Raw genomic sequence first — 19,408 nt, 5'->3', positions numbered from 1 at the left:
GCCCTACGAGACCCCACCAAACTCTCTCTTCTACTGACTCTGGCCTCTTGTGCAACCCCCTCCCTTCGCTCCACCATTCTGCCCTCAGCTGCCTAAGCCCCATATCCCTCCCTAAACCTCGCTGCCTCTCCACCCTCCTCTCTTTCTTTAAAGACCCTCCAAAAAAACCCTGTCTGACCAAGCTTTTGGTCACATTTCCTAATATCTCTTCCTTTAGCTTGACGTCTACTTTTCCTTGCAACTCTGTGACGCGCCTTGTGATGTTTTTCTACGTTAAAGGCGCTAAACAAGTGCAAGTTGTGAAATGTAAGATTTGGTATTGAGCCCAAAGTGGACAAGATGTATTTGATCATTTTGGTGCTCTGGTTGAATAACAATGACGTATCATAGAAATTATAGCACAGAAGGCCATTCGGCCCAACGCATCATAGCCTGTGCTAGCTCTTCAACTGGAGCTATGGAAACAATTAAACTTTCTTTGTTACTGTTTTTCTGTTCTGAAGGAGATGTGATTTTTAACATTCTTAAGGATTTTCATTTTTTAAACCAGAATGTTAGAATATTCATTACTGAAAAGTGTGCTTACAACATGCCAAAGTACGACGTGATGCAACTTTTACATAAGAACATGGGAACAGAGGGAGGCCATTCAGCCCCTCCAGCCTGTTCCACCATTCAATCAGATCATGGCTGATCGATACCTCAACTCTATTTTCCTGCCTTTTCTCCATATTCCTTTATACCTTTACCCAACAAAAATCTATCGATCTAAGTCTTTGAAAATTTCAATTGTCCCCCAGCATCTGCAGCCTTTTGGCGGAGAGAGTTCCAGATTTACAATACCCTTTGTGTGAAAACGTGCTTCCTGATTTCACTCCTGAACAGCCCAGCTCTAATTTTAAGATTGTGCCCCTTGTTCTGGATTCTCCTACCAGAGGAAATAGTTTCTTTGTATCTACCCTATCGAATCCTTTTGTCAGTTTAGATCCTCCTTCAACCTTCTAAACTTACGTGAATACAAGCCAGATTTCTGCAACCTGTCCTCGTAATTTAACCCTTTCAATCCCAGTGTCATTCTGGTGAATCTGCACTGCACCCTCTCCAAGGTCAATAGGTTTGCCGTCCAGGACTGAACACACTGCTCCAGATGGGGTCGGACCAAGGCTCGGTACAACTGAAGCATCAATTCCTCCCCTTTGTATTCCAGCCCCCTGGAGATAAAGGCCAACATTCTAGTAGCCTTTTTGATTACTTTTTATACCTGTCCACTAGACTTTAGTGATTTCTGTACTTGGGCTCCCAGATCCCTTTGCTCTTCCACAGCTCCTGGTTAAGAATTAACATTAAGAAAATCTCCTCACCATTAAGAAAATATCCAATTTGTCTTTCTCCAATCCCGTGTGGATGACCTCACACTTCCCCACATTGAACTCCATTTGCAACAGTTTTGCCCACTCAATTAATTTGTCTATGTCCCTCTGTAACTTCCCACCCAAACAACTTACTGTGCCTCCTAACTTGGTGTCATCTGCAAACTTGGATATACAACTCTCTTCCTTCATCTGTCATTGATAAATATGGTGAAAAGCTGAGTACAGATCCCTGGGGAACACCACTTGTCACATCCTGCTAATCAGAGAACATTCCCTCTATCCCTACTCTCTGTCTCTTACCTTCCAGCCCAAGTAAGAAGGTTACCTTCTCTCTTTCCATCCCTTCTTAAATAATGGAGTGACATTTGGCACAATTCCCGAATCAAGAACGCTTTGGAAAATGATGGCTAATTCATCTGCAATTTCCTCAGCTATTGCTTTTAAAATACCCTGGGGTGGTGACCATCAAGTCCTAGAGATTTGTCTCTTAAGTCCTATTATTTTCCCCATTACCAGTTTTTTTTTACTTTTATTAAATCCTCCCCTTGATACATTTTTAGTTTCTCTTGTACTGTTGCTATTTTGTCCTCTTCTTCCACTGTGAAGACGATGCACAGTACTTATTTAGCAAGTCTGCCATTTCCTTGTCGATTACAGTATCGCCTGTGTCTGTCTTTAATGGGCCCACATTCCTCTTTACCACTCCCTTCCTCTTCCTGAAAGTTTACATAAAGATATTAAAAACAAATGTTAAAATGCTTTTTAATGACAGCTAGTTATCCTTTAATGATACTTTGTGGAGAGGGGGAGATCCAGCTAAATCTGTATCTCCACTCATCACAATAAGGGGTAGAATATTTAAATGTACGGATTTGGATACTGGCATGAGACAACGGAAAACATTAAACAGTTTGATGAAAACTGCTAATTATCTTAGTCTCTCTTTTTTCCTAATGGATTAGGAATCATAGAATGATACAGTACAGAAGGAGGCCATTCGGCCCATCGTGCCGGTGCCAGCTCTTTGAAAGAGCTGTTCTAATTAGTCCCACTCCTGCTCTTTCCCCAGAGCCCTGCCGATTTTTCTGTTCAAGTATTTATCCAATTCCCTTTTGAAAGTTACTATTGAATCTGCTTCCACCGCCCTTTCAGGCAGCGCATTCCAGATCACAACAACTCGCTGCGTAAAAAAAAAAAGTTTCCTCATCTCCCCCCTGGTCCTTTTGCCAATCGCCTTAAATCTGTGTCCTCTGGTTACTGACCCTTCTGCCACTGGAAACAGTTTCTCCCTATTTGTCCTATCAGAACCCTTCATAATTTTGAACACCTCTATCAAATCTCCTCTTAACCTTCTCTGCTCCAAGGAGAACAATCCCAACTTCTCTCGTCCTTGGTACTATTCTAGTAAATCTCCTCTGCACCCTCTCCAAGGCCTTGACATCCTCCTTAGGAATGAAATCTAAAATGTATACAGCTTACTTTAAATAGCGGCACTGAATTAATCTCTGTGTTGTTTTGTATTTAGAAAGGTTACACACTAGTCCGAAGAGGGAGTGAAGAGGAGATGTCACTACTGAGAGCTGATGAAATGGAACAGGGCAATGCACGGCCAAACCACACCAGTCATACGGATGGAGCCGAACAGGAGGTAAGACAGGAATTTGCTTCGTGGTCACTTACTATGTAGAAGGGAAATCTCTTGGTAGAGGAGGCTGCACTTTGTGTGTTTATATTATTCTTGGTTCAGTGCTGCTCACTTTTAGGAGACAATAGAAATGGCATCTCAAGCACATTTGGTCATAAATCAAAACCAGGTGCTCCAACCTTGCATAGAGCATTGTGGGGCCACTTTTGGAATATTTGGTGCAGTTTTCGGCACCCGCCCTTAAAAAGGACAGTGATGGTTTGTTGAGGATTCGAGGAAGATTGACGAGGATAATGTCGGGAGATGGGTTTATAATACGAGGAGAGAGTCACAAAAATAAACTTGGCGTTGGATCAAAGCCTAAGATGCGACCTTTTAAGATGATTGCGTTGTTATGCAGGCTGGTTAATCCAGGCAGTGAGCACAGAATCAGAGACACAAGTACAAACCAAATGAGCCACGACGAGACTCGAGGGAGGATCTGCTTTTTCTGCAGAATAGCAGAAATGAGTTTAGAAGAATGAGAGGGGATCTCATTGAAACTTATAAAATTCTAACAGGACTAGACAGACTAGATGCAGGAAGGATGTTCCCGATGGCCGGGGAGTCCAGAACCAGGGGTCACAGTCTAAAGATAAGGGGTAAGCCATTTAGGACAGAGATGAGGAGGAATTTCTTCACCCAGAGAGTGGTGAACCTGTGGAATTCTCTACCACAGAAGGCAGTTGAGGCCAATTCATTAAATATATTCAAGAAGGAGTTGGATATATTTCTTAAGGCTAAAGGGATCAAGGGATATGGGGAGAAGGCAGGGACAGGATACTGAGTTTGGATGATCAGCCATGATCTCATTGAATGGCGGAGCAGGCTCGAGGGGCCGAATGGCCTACTCCTGCACCTATCTTCTATGTTTCTGGAGCAGTTATGTGGAACAGACCCGGACCAGTTCATGCTGAGTCACCTTGTTCCTTCATGAAAAGAGCTGAATAAATCTTTAGAGATAGGATTGAATGTTACGGGGATCACTGTGGAGTGAGGTTATAAAGAAGGCAATTCTTCCATTTGTGTTGGAATTGTTAACGGGGGCGGGGGGAGGGGAGAGCAGGTTTGAATAATGGAGCAGTAAGTGTTAGTGGATGTGCAGGAGTCTCGCTGGATTACCTTTGTAGTGTCCGTGTGTAGATAAAGACACTGAAGACAGGAGTTGGTTCATAGGTATTTACTAAGCAAGTCTGGGGGGGGGGGTTTCTAAAGGATATACACAATACACAGGCTTATATAGCCCAAGTGGCAATTACCGGCATTATGCACACCTGGGGCTCTTAAAGGCACATACACCATAATTGCTCTTAAAGGCACATACACCACAATTCCTCCCCTTCTAGCTAACTAGTACATCATATTTTAAGTAATTATTAATTACATGTTATATGCAAAATAATATACATTGCTGTATTAATTAATTATAAGTTAGTCTCTCAGGAGGCTTCCTGACTCGGTCCGGATAACGCCTCGGGGGTGTAGTAGTTTCTGGTGGTGTAGTAGGTTCTTCTGGCAAGGCTGATTCGGCTTGAAGGCTGATTCGGCTTGAAGGCCAGTGTCGGGTTCATCGGGCTCCAGTATCACCGGATCGGAGGTAGATATGGGTATCTCTACTTCATCGTTAGATGTATAGAGTGGTGGTGTAGGTTGTCCTTTTTCGGATGACTTGATGATTTGGTCAGCATGGCGCCTTATTATGCTGTCTCCGATGTCCACGGTATACATCAGTGGTCCTAATCGTGTGCAGATAGTTCCAGGCTGCCATTTCTCGGTATGGTAGTCCCGGGCCAAAACCGGTTGGCCTATCTGGAAGACCCTAGTTGGCCTTTCATTCATGCCCTGAAACTGCCGGTTCTCCACGTCCCTTCGGATGTTGGGCTTGACCAAATCCAGCCGGCATCTTAGGTTTCTATTGTAGAACATCATGGCGGGAGTTTGGTTAGTAACCATATGCGTTGCATTCCTATATGCAAATAAGAAGTTATCCACCTTGTGCTGAAGTTTTATGTCTTCATTACCCATGGCCTTGATGGCCTTCTTGAAGGTCTGGACAAACCTTTCAGCCAATCCATTGGTGGCGGGATGGTATGGGGCGGACGTGTAGTGCTTTACCCCATTGTTCTTTAAGAACTTTCTGAATTCTTCGGACACAAATTGCGGTCCATTATCAGAACATATCTGCTCCGGCAGCCCATTCCTGGCAAATATGGTCCTTAATACTGTGATGGTTTTTTCCGTGGTGGCGGAGGACATCTTTATTACCTCCGGCCACTTGGAGTGTGCATCAACCGCGATTAAGAACATTGAGTCCATAAATGGACCAGCAAAGTCGATGTGCACCCTTTGCCAGGGAGATGAGGGCCACTCCCATGGATGTAGAGGGGCCTGTGGCGGAGCATTTTGGACCTTCTGGCATCCTAGGCAGCTCTTGGTCATGTCTTCGATGTCTCCATCGATACCTGGCCACCATACAAACGCCCTAGCTAGGTTCTTCATTTTCACTCCACCCAGATGCCCCTCGTGAAGCTCCTTTAGCACTTTATCCTGGAGTTTGGGTGGAATCACCACTCTGGATCCACACATCAAGGTTCCTCGGCACACTGACAGCTGTTCTCTTCTTTGCGAGAATGCTGGCAACAGTGGTTCGCCATGTGCTGGCCATCCCTTCACTGTTAAATCGTAGACCCGTGAGAGAGTAGGGTCATTTCTTGTCTCCCTTTCAATGGCAGAATTTGTCACCGGTAGACATTCCACTATGGTAGAGTGGAATATCTCTACTGGGTTTACTGTAGGTGCCTCTTCTATCGTTGGCAACGGTAGGCGTGATAAACCGTCAGCATTCCCATGCTGTTTTGACCCTTTGTATTCAATGTTGTATTGGTGTGCCCCTAGAAAAAGGGACCACCTCTGTAGTCTTTGTGCTGTCATAATGGGGACACCTTTTTTAGGGTTGAATATGGAGATGAGGGGTTGATGGTCAGTCAGCAAGGTAAATTTTTGTCCGTGTAGGTAATGGTTGAATTTCTTCACTCCCCATACCAGGCTGAGTGCTTCCCTGTCTATCTGGGCATAGTTACGCTCAGCTGAGTTCAATGAGCGTGACGCAAAAGCTATCGGCCGTTCCGAGCCATCAGGGAATCTATGGGACAATACCGCTCCTATGCCGTAAGGGGATGCATCGCACGCCAGTCTGATTGGTAGTGATGGGTTGTAATGAGCCAAAATTTTCTCGGATGTGATTAAGTCTTTACATTTATGGAAGGCACGTTTACAGTCTTCGTTCCATTTCCAAATCACTCCTGTCTGTAGAAGATCATTAAGAGGGTGTAGAATAGTTGATAAGTTCGGTAAAAATTTATGATAGTAATTTATTAATCCCAGGAATGACCTTAATTGTGAAACATTTTCAGGTGCTGGGGCTTTTATAACTGCTTCAATTTTTTCAGGTGACTTATGCAACCCTTCCTTATTAATTATGTGGCCACAATATGATATCTGATTTTGGAAAAATTCGCACTTGGGGCGATTTGCTCGTAGGCCCCGTTCTTTCAGCCTAGTGAGCACCTGCTCCAAATTGGCAAGGTGCTCGTTGTCGTTTTCTCCTGTTATAAGGATGTCGTCTAGGTAGCATTGAGTCCCCGGAATCCCTTGCAGGACTTGCTCCATTGCTCTTTGCCAGATAGCTGGAGCTGATGCTATTCCAAAAACCAGTCGATTGTACTGGTACAGGCCTTTGTGTGTGTTTATTGTGAGATACTTTTTAGAGGTCTCCTCAACCTCCATCTGTAGATATGCCTGTGCCAAGTCAATTTTTGTGAAACGTTTCCCTCCGGATAGTGAGGCGAAAATATCTTCTATCCTCGGAAGAGGATACTATACCGTGTGAAGGACCGGGTTTACAGTCACCTTAAAGTCCCCACAGATGCAAATTTTTTCCTGTTCCTCAGAGTTATTTTTCAATGTTTTTTTCATGACTGGAACGATGGGTGTTGCCCATTCGCTCCAATCTATTTTGGATAATACGCCTGCCTTTTCCAAATTCTTCAGCTCTGCCTCGACTGCTGGACGTATTGTGAATGGCACCGGTCTTGCCTTAAAAAATTTTGGAATTGCTGTATCTTCCACTTTTATTGAGGCGGTGATGCCTTTCAAGGTTCCTAGTTTCTCTTGAAACACTTCTTTGGCGTTGGCCAAGATGTCTTTTAATCGTTCAGGTATGATGTCATCATTGTTTTTTTCCTTACTGGTCACCGTCAGTGCCTGAATGGAGTGCCAGTCTAAACGTATCTTCCTTATCCATTCACGTCCCAACAACGGTGGACCACCATCTTGCAGAATGTATAAATACAACTTTTGTATTTCTTTGCCGTTGTATACCACAGGCACCCTTATTTTTCCTTTGGGGTAGACTTTCTGCCCTGTATATGTTTTTAAGATAATGGATGTGTCTTTTAGAGGTATATGCAAAAATAGCCTCTCGTAATCTCGTCGATTTATTACGGTTAGAGCTGATCCTGTATCTAGCTCCATTTTAACTGGGGACCCTGCTATTGTGAGGGTAACCCAAATGGTTTGGTAATCCTCTTTGGCAAGTACATTATGTAATTTGAGACAGCTTAGTCTCTTGTTTCCGGAGTCGCTATCGCTATTCTGGTCTTCGGAGCTACTGTCCGCCATCATTTGTACCTTCCTGTACTTTTCTTTATTGATTTTTTGTTTTCTGTCAGTGGATTTATTTTGTCCAGATCGGCATACCCGTGCAATGTGTCCAATCTTACCACATTGCCTGCATGCTTTGCCCTTGAACCAGCAGTCCCTCTGGTTATGGGTGGATCTGCCGCAGCGATAACATCTTCCGAACTCCTGTGTCATTTTATGGGTGCCGAAGTCCTGTGTCTCTTGTTGTATCTCTGCAGCTCCTTTTGCTGCTGCTTCGTATGATACAGCCATACTGAAAGCTTTGTCCAATGTTAAATCTTTTTCAGAAAGCAGTCTTTTTTGTGTTCCTTCACTTAAGAGACCGCAAACAAATTTGTCTCGAAGATAATCCGATAGTCCTGCTCCGAATTGGCAGTACTTTGATAGCTTTCTTAATTCGGTTAGGTAATCAGCGTTACTTTCATTCTTGTGTTGATTTCTCTTGAAGAACTTGAATCGTTCCGCTATCAGCAGCGGTGTTGGGTTTAAATGCTCCTGCAGGGTATCAACAATTTCTTTAAAAGTCTTGTCCTTTGGTTTGGCTGGAGTGATTAAATTTCGTAACAGCCCGTATGTCTTTGCGCCCATTAAGTTCAGAAGTACTGAAGCTTTTTTTTCATCTGTTATTCCATTTGCAGTGCAATAAACCTCTACTCTTTCCACGTATGTGGTCCAATCTTCTATTTCGCCATCAAAAGCCTCAATATTACCAGATTTAGGCATTTCAGAAAAGATATGGCGCTTCCTGCGCTTTTTTTTTTCTCTCTCTGTAGCAACGATATGGCGCTTCCCACGCTTTCCCGCCGCTGCTACCGATAACAACGCTGTTTTACTGTGGTTTCCGTTTATTCACTGTTGGAGACTCGTTCCCGACGGAGGTCTAAACGCTGACCTGCTTGCCGCGCCGGCTGTCTCTCGAGTGCACCCTCCCAGTCCGTTACTGCTTGCCTCCGATTTCGCTGCCTGTCTCAGCTGTAGAGCCCGCCGCTGGAGCTCCAGCCTGACGCCCAGGAAGGATTAGCGCAGTACCTGTCACCAGCTTGGCCAGCTGGTGAAACCACAGTTTCTCTTACTTCCTTGAGCCTTCTGGACGCTGGAGGAATCGATGTCCTTGAGGTGCTGCCGAATTGCAGGTAAGTCCGTTTCCACTTCGTCGCCACTGTAGTGTCCGTGTGTAGATAAAGACACTGAAGACAGGAGTTGGTTCATAGGTATTTACTAAGCAAGTCTCGGGGGGGGGGGTTTCTAAAGGATATACACAATACACAGGCTTATATAGCCCAAGTGGCAATTACCGGCATTACGCACACCTGGGGCTCTTAAAGGCACATACACCATAATTGCTCTTAAAGGCACATACACCACAACCTTTGTATCTTGGGCAGAAGTTTTGCAGATCTTCGCAGCAGCCCTTTGAGTAACTGAGGGAGAGGCTGATGATGGGGTGGACGGAATGGGTTTGGTTGGCTGACCATCCTCTCCCTGTTCCGTGTGATTCAAGGAGGATGAATTGGTTTACAGTTAATTCAAAGTCGATTAATTAAAATTACTGGATAATTCAATTTTAAGTTTAGTGCCAAAAGCGTTTAATCTACAGGAGTAGGCTGTATATTATTTTATCCCCATCTCCAAATTGGAACATTTTTCTGCCATCGAGTGACCGATCCGAGACTCCACACTCCTTCTCTCAAGTCGAGTTGGTTTGCACTCAAGTTTGTGCGACAGGGTCAGGGTCATGGTTCAGGGTCAGTGTATTCTTTGAAAATAGGAGTTTGATGTGGAAGTGACCCTTTGTCCTTTTTCCCCCTAGTTCAATTTTGGTGACGTTTTTATGCATCAAGCTATTCACACCATTGAGTATTGCCTGGGCTGCGTGTCTAATACCGCCTCATACCTCAGGCTCTGGGCTCTCAGTCTGGCTCATGCTCGTAAGTAGATATAACTGTTCTTAGCAAAACAATTGGCTTTTAAATCCTACGGCAAAGTTTTTGTGTTTCATCAGTGTTACTGCAGCCTTCAATAAATGTTATACATAAAAAGCATAATTATTTCAGTAAAGTGTCCACACTATATCAGCTATTATTAATGGTTATACACAGAGTTTATTAATGGTTATACACCAAATTTATTCATGGTTATATACAGTTTATTAATGATTATATATACAGTGATTATTAATGGTTATATACTGAGTTTATTAATTGTTATAAACAGTTTATTAATTATTATATACAGTGATTATTAATGGTTATATATGCAGAGCTTGTTAACGGTTATATACACAGTTTAGTCATGATTATACACACATCTTGTTAATAGTTATATAAACGGCATGTTAATGATTATACTCATTTGTACAAAGTGACCACCTTAATTTGTGTTTTTGCCTTTTGTTTTTCACAGAGCTTTCTGAGGTGCTGTGGGGGATGGTGCTGCACATGGGTCTTTGTATGGATAATGATTATGGTTCCCTGTTACTGTTCCCTGTCTTTGGCTTCTTTGCAGTTCTTACTGTAGCCATTCTACTCGTCATGGAGGGGCTTTCAGCATTCCTACACGCTCTCCGATTGCATTGGTAAATTTGTGTTACAATATGGTCCCTTTATTCATTTCAATTTTCTTGATAAACTCATGACATTAGATAGGTTTATTGAAACAAATAGGAAAATATGTTGAAGATTATTTATTATATATAAAAAGATCGGTGAGTGACTGCAACATTCTAATATAATGACAGTGGTAGGTGATGCTCTGAGGCTAACGTTATGTGACACATTTAGTGAAGTGGAACTTCCCCTAATGTTATGTGACATATTACATTACTCTCCTTACCCCCTCCAGACATTGGAAAGTGACAGTTATCCTGATTATTTTCTGAAACTCATCCTTCCATAAAACTATGTCCAACTGACAAAAAATGAAACTCCAGATATTGCAAAGACGATTTTTCGATGAAACGTCAGCAGGACTGGAGCCATGTTTAAATGGCTGCCTTATTGTAAAGACATCATTGTGATAGAAAACCTCAAAGTAAAGTCTTCCGACTCTCCATCCTTAAATTATCCATTTCCTCCAAACACCATCCCGACTCCCCAAGGTTGTGCCATCCTTCATTTCTCCTCTCTTGGCTCTTTTATCCCCTTCAATTCCTCTATCCCATCAAAGAAGCTGGGGCCTGCCTCTTTGCCCCACCCCCCAAACACAGCGAGGTGAAAACTTACCCTCTGTTGCCCACCCTTTGCCCTATTTCCTCTGTCCCACTGCCCCTCTCCCTGCCCCACAGTGAACAAAATGGACCCTGGACACTCCCAATGCCCGAGAAGAAAATCCGCCCCAGCCCAGTGCCACTTGCCCCTCCTCATTCCCCCCCGCTTTCTCCCTTGTCACCCTCTCCTGTGCCCTCACCTGCTCCCCATCTACCGCTTTCCACCCCTTCAGTCCTCTTTCATTCTCCCTCTCCCTTCCTATTTGACTCATGTCTACGCTCAAGTAAACTGATTATTCATTCTTGGGATGTGGGCATCGCTGGCGAGGTTGACATTTATTGCCCGTCCCGAGTTGCCCTGATAGTGCTGACCCACTTCAGAGGGCAGTTAATTGTCAACCTTGTTGGTGTGGGACTGGAGTCACATGTAGGCCAGACCGGGTAAGGATGGCAGGTTTCCTTCCCTAAAGGACATCAGTGAACCCGTTGGGTTTTTACAACAATCCGACAGCTTCATGGTCACTTTTACTGAAACCAGCTTTTTATTTCTGGAATTTTTAACTGTCCTGGTGGGATTTGAACTCATTCTCTGGATTATTGGTCCAGTAACAGAATTGCTACATGACCGTCCTCTTCGAGCAGTGGGCGAGTCACAAGGAGTTTCATAAGCTTGTGAGAGGATCTTAAATTGTTTCAACTACATGACATATCTTCTTTGCAATTCTGCTCCATCATTCTTCAAGGTTGGGGCCCATGAATGATGCAGTGAAACTCGGCACTGGGCGACTGCTTCATTCTCCAGCCAGCACTGGGAGGGCGAACATGGCACCAGATCACAGGGTTGTTTTAGGTCAACTCGTCCATAACAAGGCCTGCTATGTTGTGTCCCACTCCAGAGACCTGACCACATAATCCAAGCCGACACTCCTGATGCAGTACTGAGGGAGCGCCGCACTGTCGGAGGGGCAGTACTGAGGGAGCGCCGCACTGTCGGAGGGGCAGTACTGAGGGAGTGCTGCACTGTCGGAGGGGCAGTACTGAGGGAGCGCTGCACTGTCGGAGGGGCAGTACTGAGAGAGCGCTGCACTGTCGGAGGGGCAGTAGTGAGGAAGCGCTGCACTGTCTGAGGGGCAGTACTGAGGGAGAGCCGCACTGTTGGAGGGGCAGTACTGAGGGAGCGCTGCACGGTCAGAAGGGTAGTACTGAGGAAGCGCTGCACTGTCGGAGAGGCAGTACTGAGGGAGCGCTGCACTGTCGGAGGGGCAGTACTGAGGGAGTGCTGCACTGTCGGAGGGGCAGTACTGAGGGAGTGCTGCACTGTCGGAGGGGCAGTACTGAGGGAGTGCTGCACTGTCGGAGGGGCAGTACTGAGGGAACGCTGCACTGTCGGAGGGGCAGTACTGAAGGAGCGCCGCACTGTCGGAGGGCAGTACTGAGAGAGTGCTGCACTGTCGGAGGGGCAGTACTGAGGGAGAGCTGCACTGTCGGAGGGGCAGTACTGAGGGAGCGCCGCACTGTCGGAGGGGCAGTACTGAGGGAGCGCCGCTCAGTCGGAGGGGCAGTACAGATGGAGTGCCGCAATGTCGGAGGGGCAGTACAGAGGGAGCGCTGCACTGTCGGAGGGGCAGTACTGAGGGAGCGCCGCACTGTCGGAGGGGCAGTACTGAGAGAGCACTGCACTTTCGGAGGGGCAGTACTGAGTGAGTGCTGCACTGTCAGTGGTACCGTCTTTCAGATGAGCTGTTAAACCAAGGCCCCTTCTGCCCTCTCAGGTGGACGTAAAAGATCCCACGGCAATATTTGAAGAACAGGGGAGCCCTCCCCGGTGTCCTGGGGCCAATATTTATCCCTCACCCAATATCACTAAAACAGATTATCTGGCCATTTTTTGCATTGCTATATGTGGAATCTTGCTGTGTGCAAATTGGCTGCCGCGTTTCCTACATTGCAACAGTGACTCCACTTCAAAAGTACTTCATTGGCTGTGAAATGCAAGTCTTTCCTTTTTCCTACTGAGGGTGACGGCGGTTTCCGAGCCTCAGTCTCTGCCATTCTGCAACCAACTGCTACAGTGGCTCAGTGAGTCCAAGACCTCCACCCACTGATTCTCCACAACTGGGCTGAGGAGTGTGGGAACAGTCCTCCCATCCAAACCATTCCATGGTGCAACAACAACTTCTATTTATATCGCGCCTGTAACGTAGTAAAACGCCCCAAGGTGCTTCACAGGAGCGATTATCAAACAAAATTACGAGCCACAAAACGAGATGTGACCAAAAAGGACGTGACCAAAAGCTTGGCCAAAGGGGTAGGTTTCAAGGAGCGTCTGAAAGGAGGAGAGAGAGGCGGAGAGGTTTAGGGAGGGAATTTCAGAGCTTAGGGCCCAGGCAGCTGAAGGCACGGCCGCCAATGGTGGAGCGATGGAAATCATGGATGCGCAAGAGGCCTGAATTGGAGGAGCACAGAAATCTCGGAGGGTTGTAGGGCTGGAGGAGGTTACAGAGATAGGGAATGGCGAGGTCATGGAGGGATTTGTAAACCAGGATAAGAATTTTAAAATCAAGGCATTGCTGGACCGGGAGCCAGTGTAGGTCAGCGAGCAATGACCTACGGGAACGGGACTTGGTGCAAACAAATTACCTACAATTGAAAAGAGGTCCGAACGCTAATATAAATCGTTTCTTTTTCCTCTGAACAGGGTGGAATTTCAAAACAAGTTCTACACAGGCACTGGATACAAGTTTTCTCCATTCTCCTTCGAGCTGCTCACTCGTAATTTCAACGACTTTGTCTAGAATATTGCTTTGTGCATGTGAGTTTGATGAGCGTCGGTGGCATGATCATGTGACATGGCTTCTCACGACAAACGTTTTGCACTGAATGCCTTACCAAATACACACACTACTTTCTCTGCTAAAGATCATTACTTTTATTGCAACCTCAGGTACTTTAAAGTTTTAAAATGTGTATTGAACAATAATGTACCAGGCTTTTTCACTGTGAAAAGAAAAAGAAATGTACTGTAGCCTTATCGACAAATCCCTAAACCTGCAGAGGCGTTTGGTTTTGCCCCTTTGACGTTTGCTGCTGGACGGAGCCTCCCGCGCCCGCCCCCCCCCCCATCCGCAGCAAAGCAAAGTTCCAAGCTTAATGTAAGGAGCCACTAATGAGTTTAACTCTTAGATATTTATCAATGGTTCATATTCGTAATTGTGAGTGCCAAATAGAGATGTTTGCTTCCCAAAGCTAACCAGTTGAGCTACCTGGGGAGCTATTGTGGTGTGTCTGACCTCCTTTATGGGTGGGAGGGGGAGCCCGGTTCTCGCTCTCTCTCGTGTTCAGGTGGCTCCAGCGTGACCGGCCTGGCAACGGCAGACCGAAGCAAGACAACCCTGTGTGGGGCAAACCGGGTAATGCAGGCAGTGCTGTCGTACACCTGGGCATGGTGGGAAGACCCGTCTGCCTAGCTGGGTTATAGAATCCGGAAAGGGTTGGGCCCCCCCCCCCAGAATCCGGAAAGGGTGGGCCCCCCCCCCCCAAAGATTTCCGGAAAGGGTGGGCCCTCCCCACCCCCCCCACCCCCCCCAGAATCCGGAAAGGGTGGGGCCCTCCACCCAGAATCTAGAAAGGGTGGGCCCCCCCAATATTATTTCCATTTTCCATCCCCCTGCCAGCCAGTGCCCTAATGGACAGGGCAGTTCCTGTTGGATTCGCAGTGGAAGCATCCCAGCGCTGTCTGCTCTCTTCAGATGTAGTTTTAGACCAGTTGGGGATCCCGAAACCTTAACCTGTGCCCAAGCTCTCTGCGCTTGGGCACTCAAGGCTCGCTCCACGGAGAGTGCGCACGCTCCAGGTCAGGTGAACCAGAAACGACCCCCGTAGGTTTCTCAGTAGCTTGGTTTGGAGACTCTGGGTTTCTGCATTCTTCAGATCCCAACTGACCAAAACACAGAGACGTCAACAAAGCTGCACGGCTGTTACTTTGATTCAGGCGTGAACGAGCTTTTGCTCAGGACTCTGTTTACGGTTCATCGCCACCTTTTCTAGGTTTAAAGTGGGACTATTGTGAAGTAGAAGACATTTGAATGTAATGGTTGTCATGGATGTGTTTTATGGGATGTTTCTGTAAGGATTTGGAAAATGTAAACAAATTAATGTTTTCCAAATTTGAAAGATGCTTTGAGTTTATGGAACATGCATTAGAAAGGAAACAATAGCAAGAACAGACCATCATCCAATCCCTCATTGTCTCAGCACCTTGCTTCTAATATCCATTTTATTTAAAAAAAGTATTTGGATAATCTTACTGAAATGTACATCTTATCAGAATGCTGCCGTGTGGCAACACATTATATGATAAAGGTTGCATGACTGCCACACACACAAGCTAAAAGTTGTATTTTAAGATGTTGAAGGCACAGTAAGTCTCATTTGTAATAAAAAAGATTACTTTTCAGAGATTCAAATACAATATTGCATTCAAAATTGTCAAATCTGATTTTTAAGTGGCCGATATGGCTCAGTGAGTAAATGCATTGTCTGATTTGGGGCTGAGCCAGGAGGCTCCCAGACTCTGTCCCTGCTGATCACAGCTGGGGAGGCGATGGCACGGCTAGAACTGGCTTCTTTGATGTTGGGCTCGGGCAGGGAATCGGCAGCCAGAGTATCCGCTCTCAATTGCTGTACAGCAGTGGGTTTCACACTTGTCTGTGTACAAATACAAATGTTGACACATTCTCAGGGGAATCCCCTTCAAATATTGGCATGTACCCAGAGCCCCCGGCACTACCTTCTGAAACACTGTGTCAGCTACCTGAACAGAAGCAATGCTGTCCTTACAGGAGAGGTTTGTGTTATTACACAGCAACAGGAAGAACATGCTCGTAAATCAGCAGAAGCGCAGAAATCAGGTGACTCAGAAATCTGCTAACCTTGCAGATTCCCCTCCCGGGTCTGAGGATCCCAGTTTGAAATCTCTGCTTGACAATGATCCTTGGCTGGAAATTCTTCTCACATGGATGTCATGTGAATCATAGAATAGTACAGCACAGAAGGAGGCCAATCGGCCCATCAAGTCTGTGCCGACTCTTTCGAAGAGCAATCCAGTTAGTCCCACTCCCCCGCTCTTTCCCCATATCATTGCAATTTTTTCTCCTTTTATCCAATTCCCTTTTGAAGGCTACTATTGAATCTGTATTAACCACCCTATTAGGCTGTGCATTCCAAATCCTAAGCACTCATTGCGTAAAAAAGTTTTCCCTCATGACGAAACATAGAAACATAGAAGATAGGAGCAGGAGCAGGCCATTCGGCCCCTCGAGCCTGCTCTGCCATTCAATGAGATCATGGCTGATCACCCAAACTCAGTACCCTGTTCCTGCCTTCTCCCCATATCCCTTTAGCCTCAAGAAATATATCCAACTCCTTCTTGAATATATTTAATGAATTGGCCTCAACTGCCCTCTGTGGCAGAGAATTCCACAGGTTCACCACTCTCTGGGTGAAGAAATTCCTCCGAGGGTGGTATTGGGCTCCGCTGCGACCACTCTTCTCCCCCCATGGTCGAATAGGTTGCCAACATTCATGCAAAGCTCAAACGAGGAATAGCCATTTGTGTGAGGTCCTGGGTGCTGGTGGGGAGGGGAACTGTACTCTGAGAGGGGTCCTACCTTCAGGAGAGAAAATAAAGTGGGATTTCACTTTAATTCGACAGTGGCCGTACTCCAGATTGACAGGCCTGTTAAAGTCGCACTAGTTCATGCCCCAAAAATTGTGCAATCTGACTGTCACCTTTTAATGGTTATGAATCCCCACCTAGTTTAGGAAAGTGGACAAACTGCTTCTGAGATTTCAGGAAATGCTGCTCCATGAAATTCACTGTGAAGATTTCAAAACTGACAATGCTCCAAACTTTAATTTAAAAAATATTTCTCCAGTTTAATGGAAACCCTTTTTTAAAAAACAAAATGAACTCTGTATAGTAACTAGCTGCTTTCCCCTTTGGTTGATTATTTCTGTTGCATATATTGTATGTGTTTGTGTTGCTTTCAGTGTTTGCCAGAGGTTCTCAATCTGAATAAGTCACGGAATCTAAATGATGTAATTTATCCTGGCAGGGGAGTGAATTGAACTCCAGTCTGCGATATACATGTATTTGTACATTCCTCATTAGTAGGACCACATCCATCTGCTTGCTGCAGTAGTTTACTTTGTTTGTTTAGTTTTGGTTTCCACTGACGATATTAGTCCGTTGCCGGGAGGGGGAAGGCTGGTGAGAGGAGGAGGAGAGAAGCAGGGGAGCGACAGATCACACTACGACTGGTGTCACTGTCCCTCTGTCATTGACTAATCGCCAGGTTGGAACTGTGCTGCTCCTCGGCCATCCAGTGAACTTTAACAAACAACGTTTAGCATTTTAAACTCTTTATACTACGCTGTACTATTTAGCTGATATTAGAGAGCAGCAAAGTTACAGAGTTTATTTGTTTAAAAAGAGGTGATATTCTGATAAAATGCAATATAATTATATTTCTGATAAATGTAACTTTTTTTGTGATGATTCTGGAAACTAAATACTGAAACGGTTTGGCTGCTTGTACTGCTGTCGGTCAGGTTATTATGTGCTTGGATTTCCTTATTTTTGATATGTAGTGTTAAAGTGGTAATGTTGATCAGGTTAACAGATTAAAAAGATAATTTATTGGAAAGAGGTTTGTAAAACCCCCAGGTTCCTGCTTCAGGTGGAATTCTGGAATCACTTTATTCCCTATGTAAATAATTATTCTATTACTGTGGCTGTATCATTTGTAAATGTCTCTGGCCCACATCAATGATTCAATACTCCAAACTCCTGCAACAAAACCGAGCAAATGTAGCTTTTTTTTTAAAACTACAAATATTTCTACCATTTTAATACCTTTAAGATATATTTTCTCTTTGGCTATTTTGCATCTCTAACCTGATCTAACATTCACTGTCTGCAGATACACATGAATTGTTAACCTTGCTGTTGAAATATTTTATGTAAATGAGAAATAATGGTTCTGTTCAAACTCCAGTGGCCCTGCCTGAATGGGTTTTTAGTTTCGTACTAAAAATAAAAGGTTTATAGATTCAGGACTCCTGTTATTTACTTGATGAATGTAACTGATGTAAGTGAATAACTTGTAATGACTGATGCGACCAGTCAAAGCTGTGCCTCCCCCAGTGTCTCTTTCCTGCAAACTGATTCGATCAGTTAACTGAAGCCAGCATTGAAGCTGTATTTTCTGTAATCTAATTGGTGTGCTAATTGAAGTCTCGATTTTCAATATGACTGGCCCATTAGTTAAAATCAAAATGAAGCCTGTAAAACTGTTAAACGGTGTTTTTGTTTAAGTGTTTGAGTCTCAGAGCCTCTCTGCGTTGCAGCCGTCTAGGCTCTCTATATCTCTCTCCTTGGAGACTCTCCTTAAAAGGAACGGGAGCAGAGACCCGAGAGCACAGTGAGAGCGGGACCAGTGAGAGCGCGGGGATACAAGGAGCGGGACCCGAGGCCTGAGAGCACAGCGAGAGCGGGACCAGTGAGAGCGCGGGGATACAAGGAGCGGGACCCGAGGCCTGAGAGCACAGCGAGAGCGGGACCAGTGAGAGCGCGGGGATACAAGGAGCGGGACCCGAGGCCTGAGAGCACAGCGAGAGCGGGACCAGTGAGAGCGCGGGGATACAAGGAGCGGGACCCGAGGCCTGAGAGCACAGCGAGAGCGGGACCAGTGAGAGCGCGGGGATACAAGGAGCGGGACCCGAGGCCCGAGAGCACAGCGAGAGCGGGACCAGTGAGAGCGCGGGGATACAAGGAGCGGGACCCGAGGTCCGAGAGCACAGCGAGAGCGGGACCAGTGAGAGCGCGGGGATACAAGGAGCGGGACCCGAGGCCCGAGAGCACAGTGAGAGCGGGACCAGTGAGAGCGCGGGGATACAAGGAGCGGGACCCGAGGCCCGAGAGCACAGCGAGAGCGGGACCAGTGAGAGCGCGGGGATACAAGGAGCGGGACTCGAGGCCCGAGAGCACAGCGAGAGCGGGACCAGTGAGAGCGCGGGGATACAAGGAGCGGGACTCGAGGCCCGAGAGCACAGCGAGAGCGGGACCAGTGAGAGCGCGGGGATACAAGGAGCGGGACCCGAGGCCCGAGAGCACAGCGAGAGCGGGACCAGTGAGAGCGCGGGGATACAAGGAGCGGGACCCGAGGCCCGAGAGCACAGCGAGAGCGGGACCAGTGAGAGCGCGGGGATACAAGGAGCGGGACCCGAGGCCCGAGAGCACAGCGAGAGCGGGACCAGTGAGAGCGCGGGGATACAAGGAGCGGGACTCGAGGCCCGAGAGCACAGCGAGAGCGGGACCAGTGAGAGCGCGGGGATACAAGGAGCGGGACTCGAGGCCCGAGAGCACAGCGAGAGCGGGACCAG

At 46.2% G+C, this 19,408-nt stretch overlaps 1 protein-coding gene across 2 annotated transcripts in view; it reads left to right on the top strand.

Annotated features, from left to right (window-relative positions):
* LOC147103497 (V-type proton ATPase 116 kDa subunit a 2-like) overlaps positions 1-18,076 on the top strand; it is a 95,858-nt gene extending 77,782 nt beyond the window's left edge. For both annotated transcript variants that reach the window (XM_086011826.1, XM_086011827.1), the window contains 4 exons: positions 2,899-3,021; positions 9,569-9,686; positions 10,162-10,333; positions 13,662-18,076. In XM_086011826.1, the coding sequence (XP_085867952.1) occupies positions 2,899-3,021; positions 9,569-9,686; positions 10,162-10,333; positions 13,662-13,758 (510 nt within the window). In that variant the 3' untranslated portion in view covers positions 13,759-18,076. The remainder of the gene's footprint in view (positions 1-2,898; positions 3,022-9,568; positions 9,687-10,161; positions 10,334-13,661) is intronic.
* Positions 18,077-19,408: the final 1,332 nt, after the last annotated feature.

The sequence above is a fragment of the Somniosus microcephalus genome, chromosome 19, assembly GCF_052327205.1.
Source record: "Somniosus microcephalus isolate GS21.2 chromosome 19, FLI_Smic_1.0, whole genome shotgun sequence".
Taxonomy (NCBI): Eukaryota; Metazoa; Chordata; class Chondrichthyes; order Squaliformes; family Somniosidae; genus Somniosus; species Somniosus microcephalus.
Note: the sequence above shows the minus strand (reverse complement) of the source record. Positions and strands in the feature narration are given on the sequence as shown.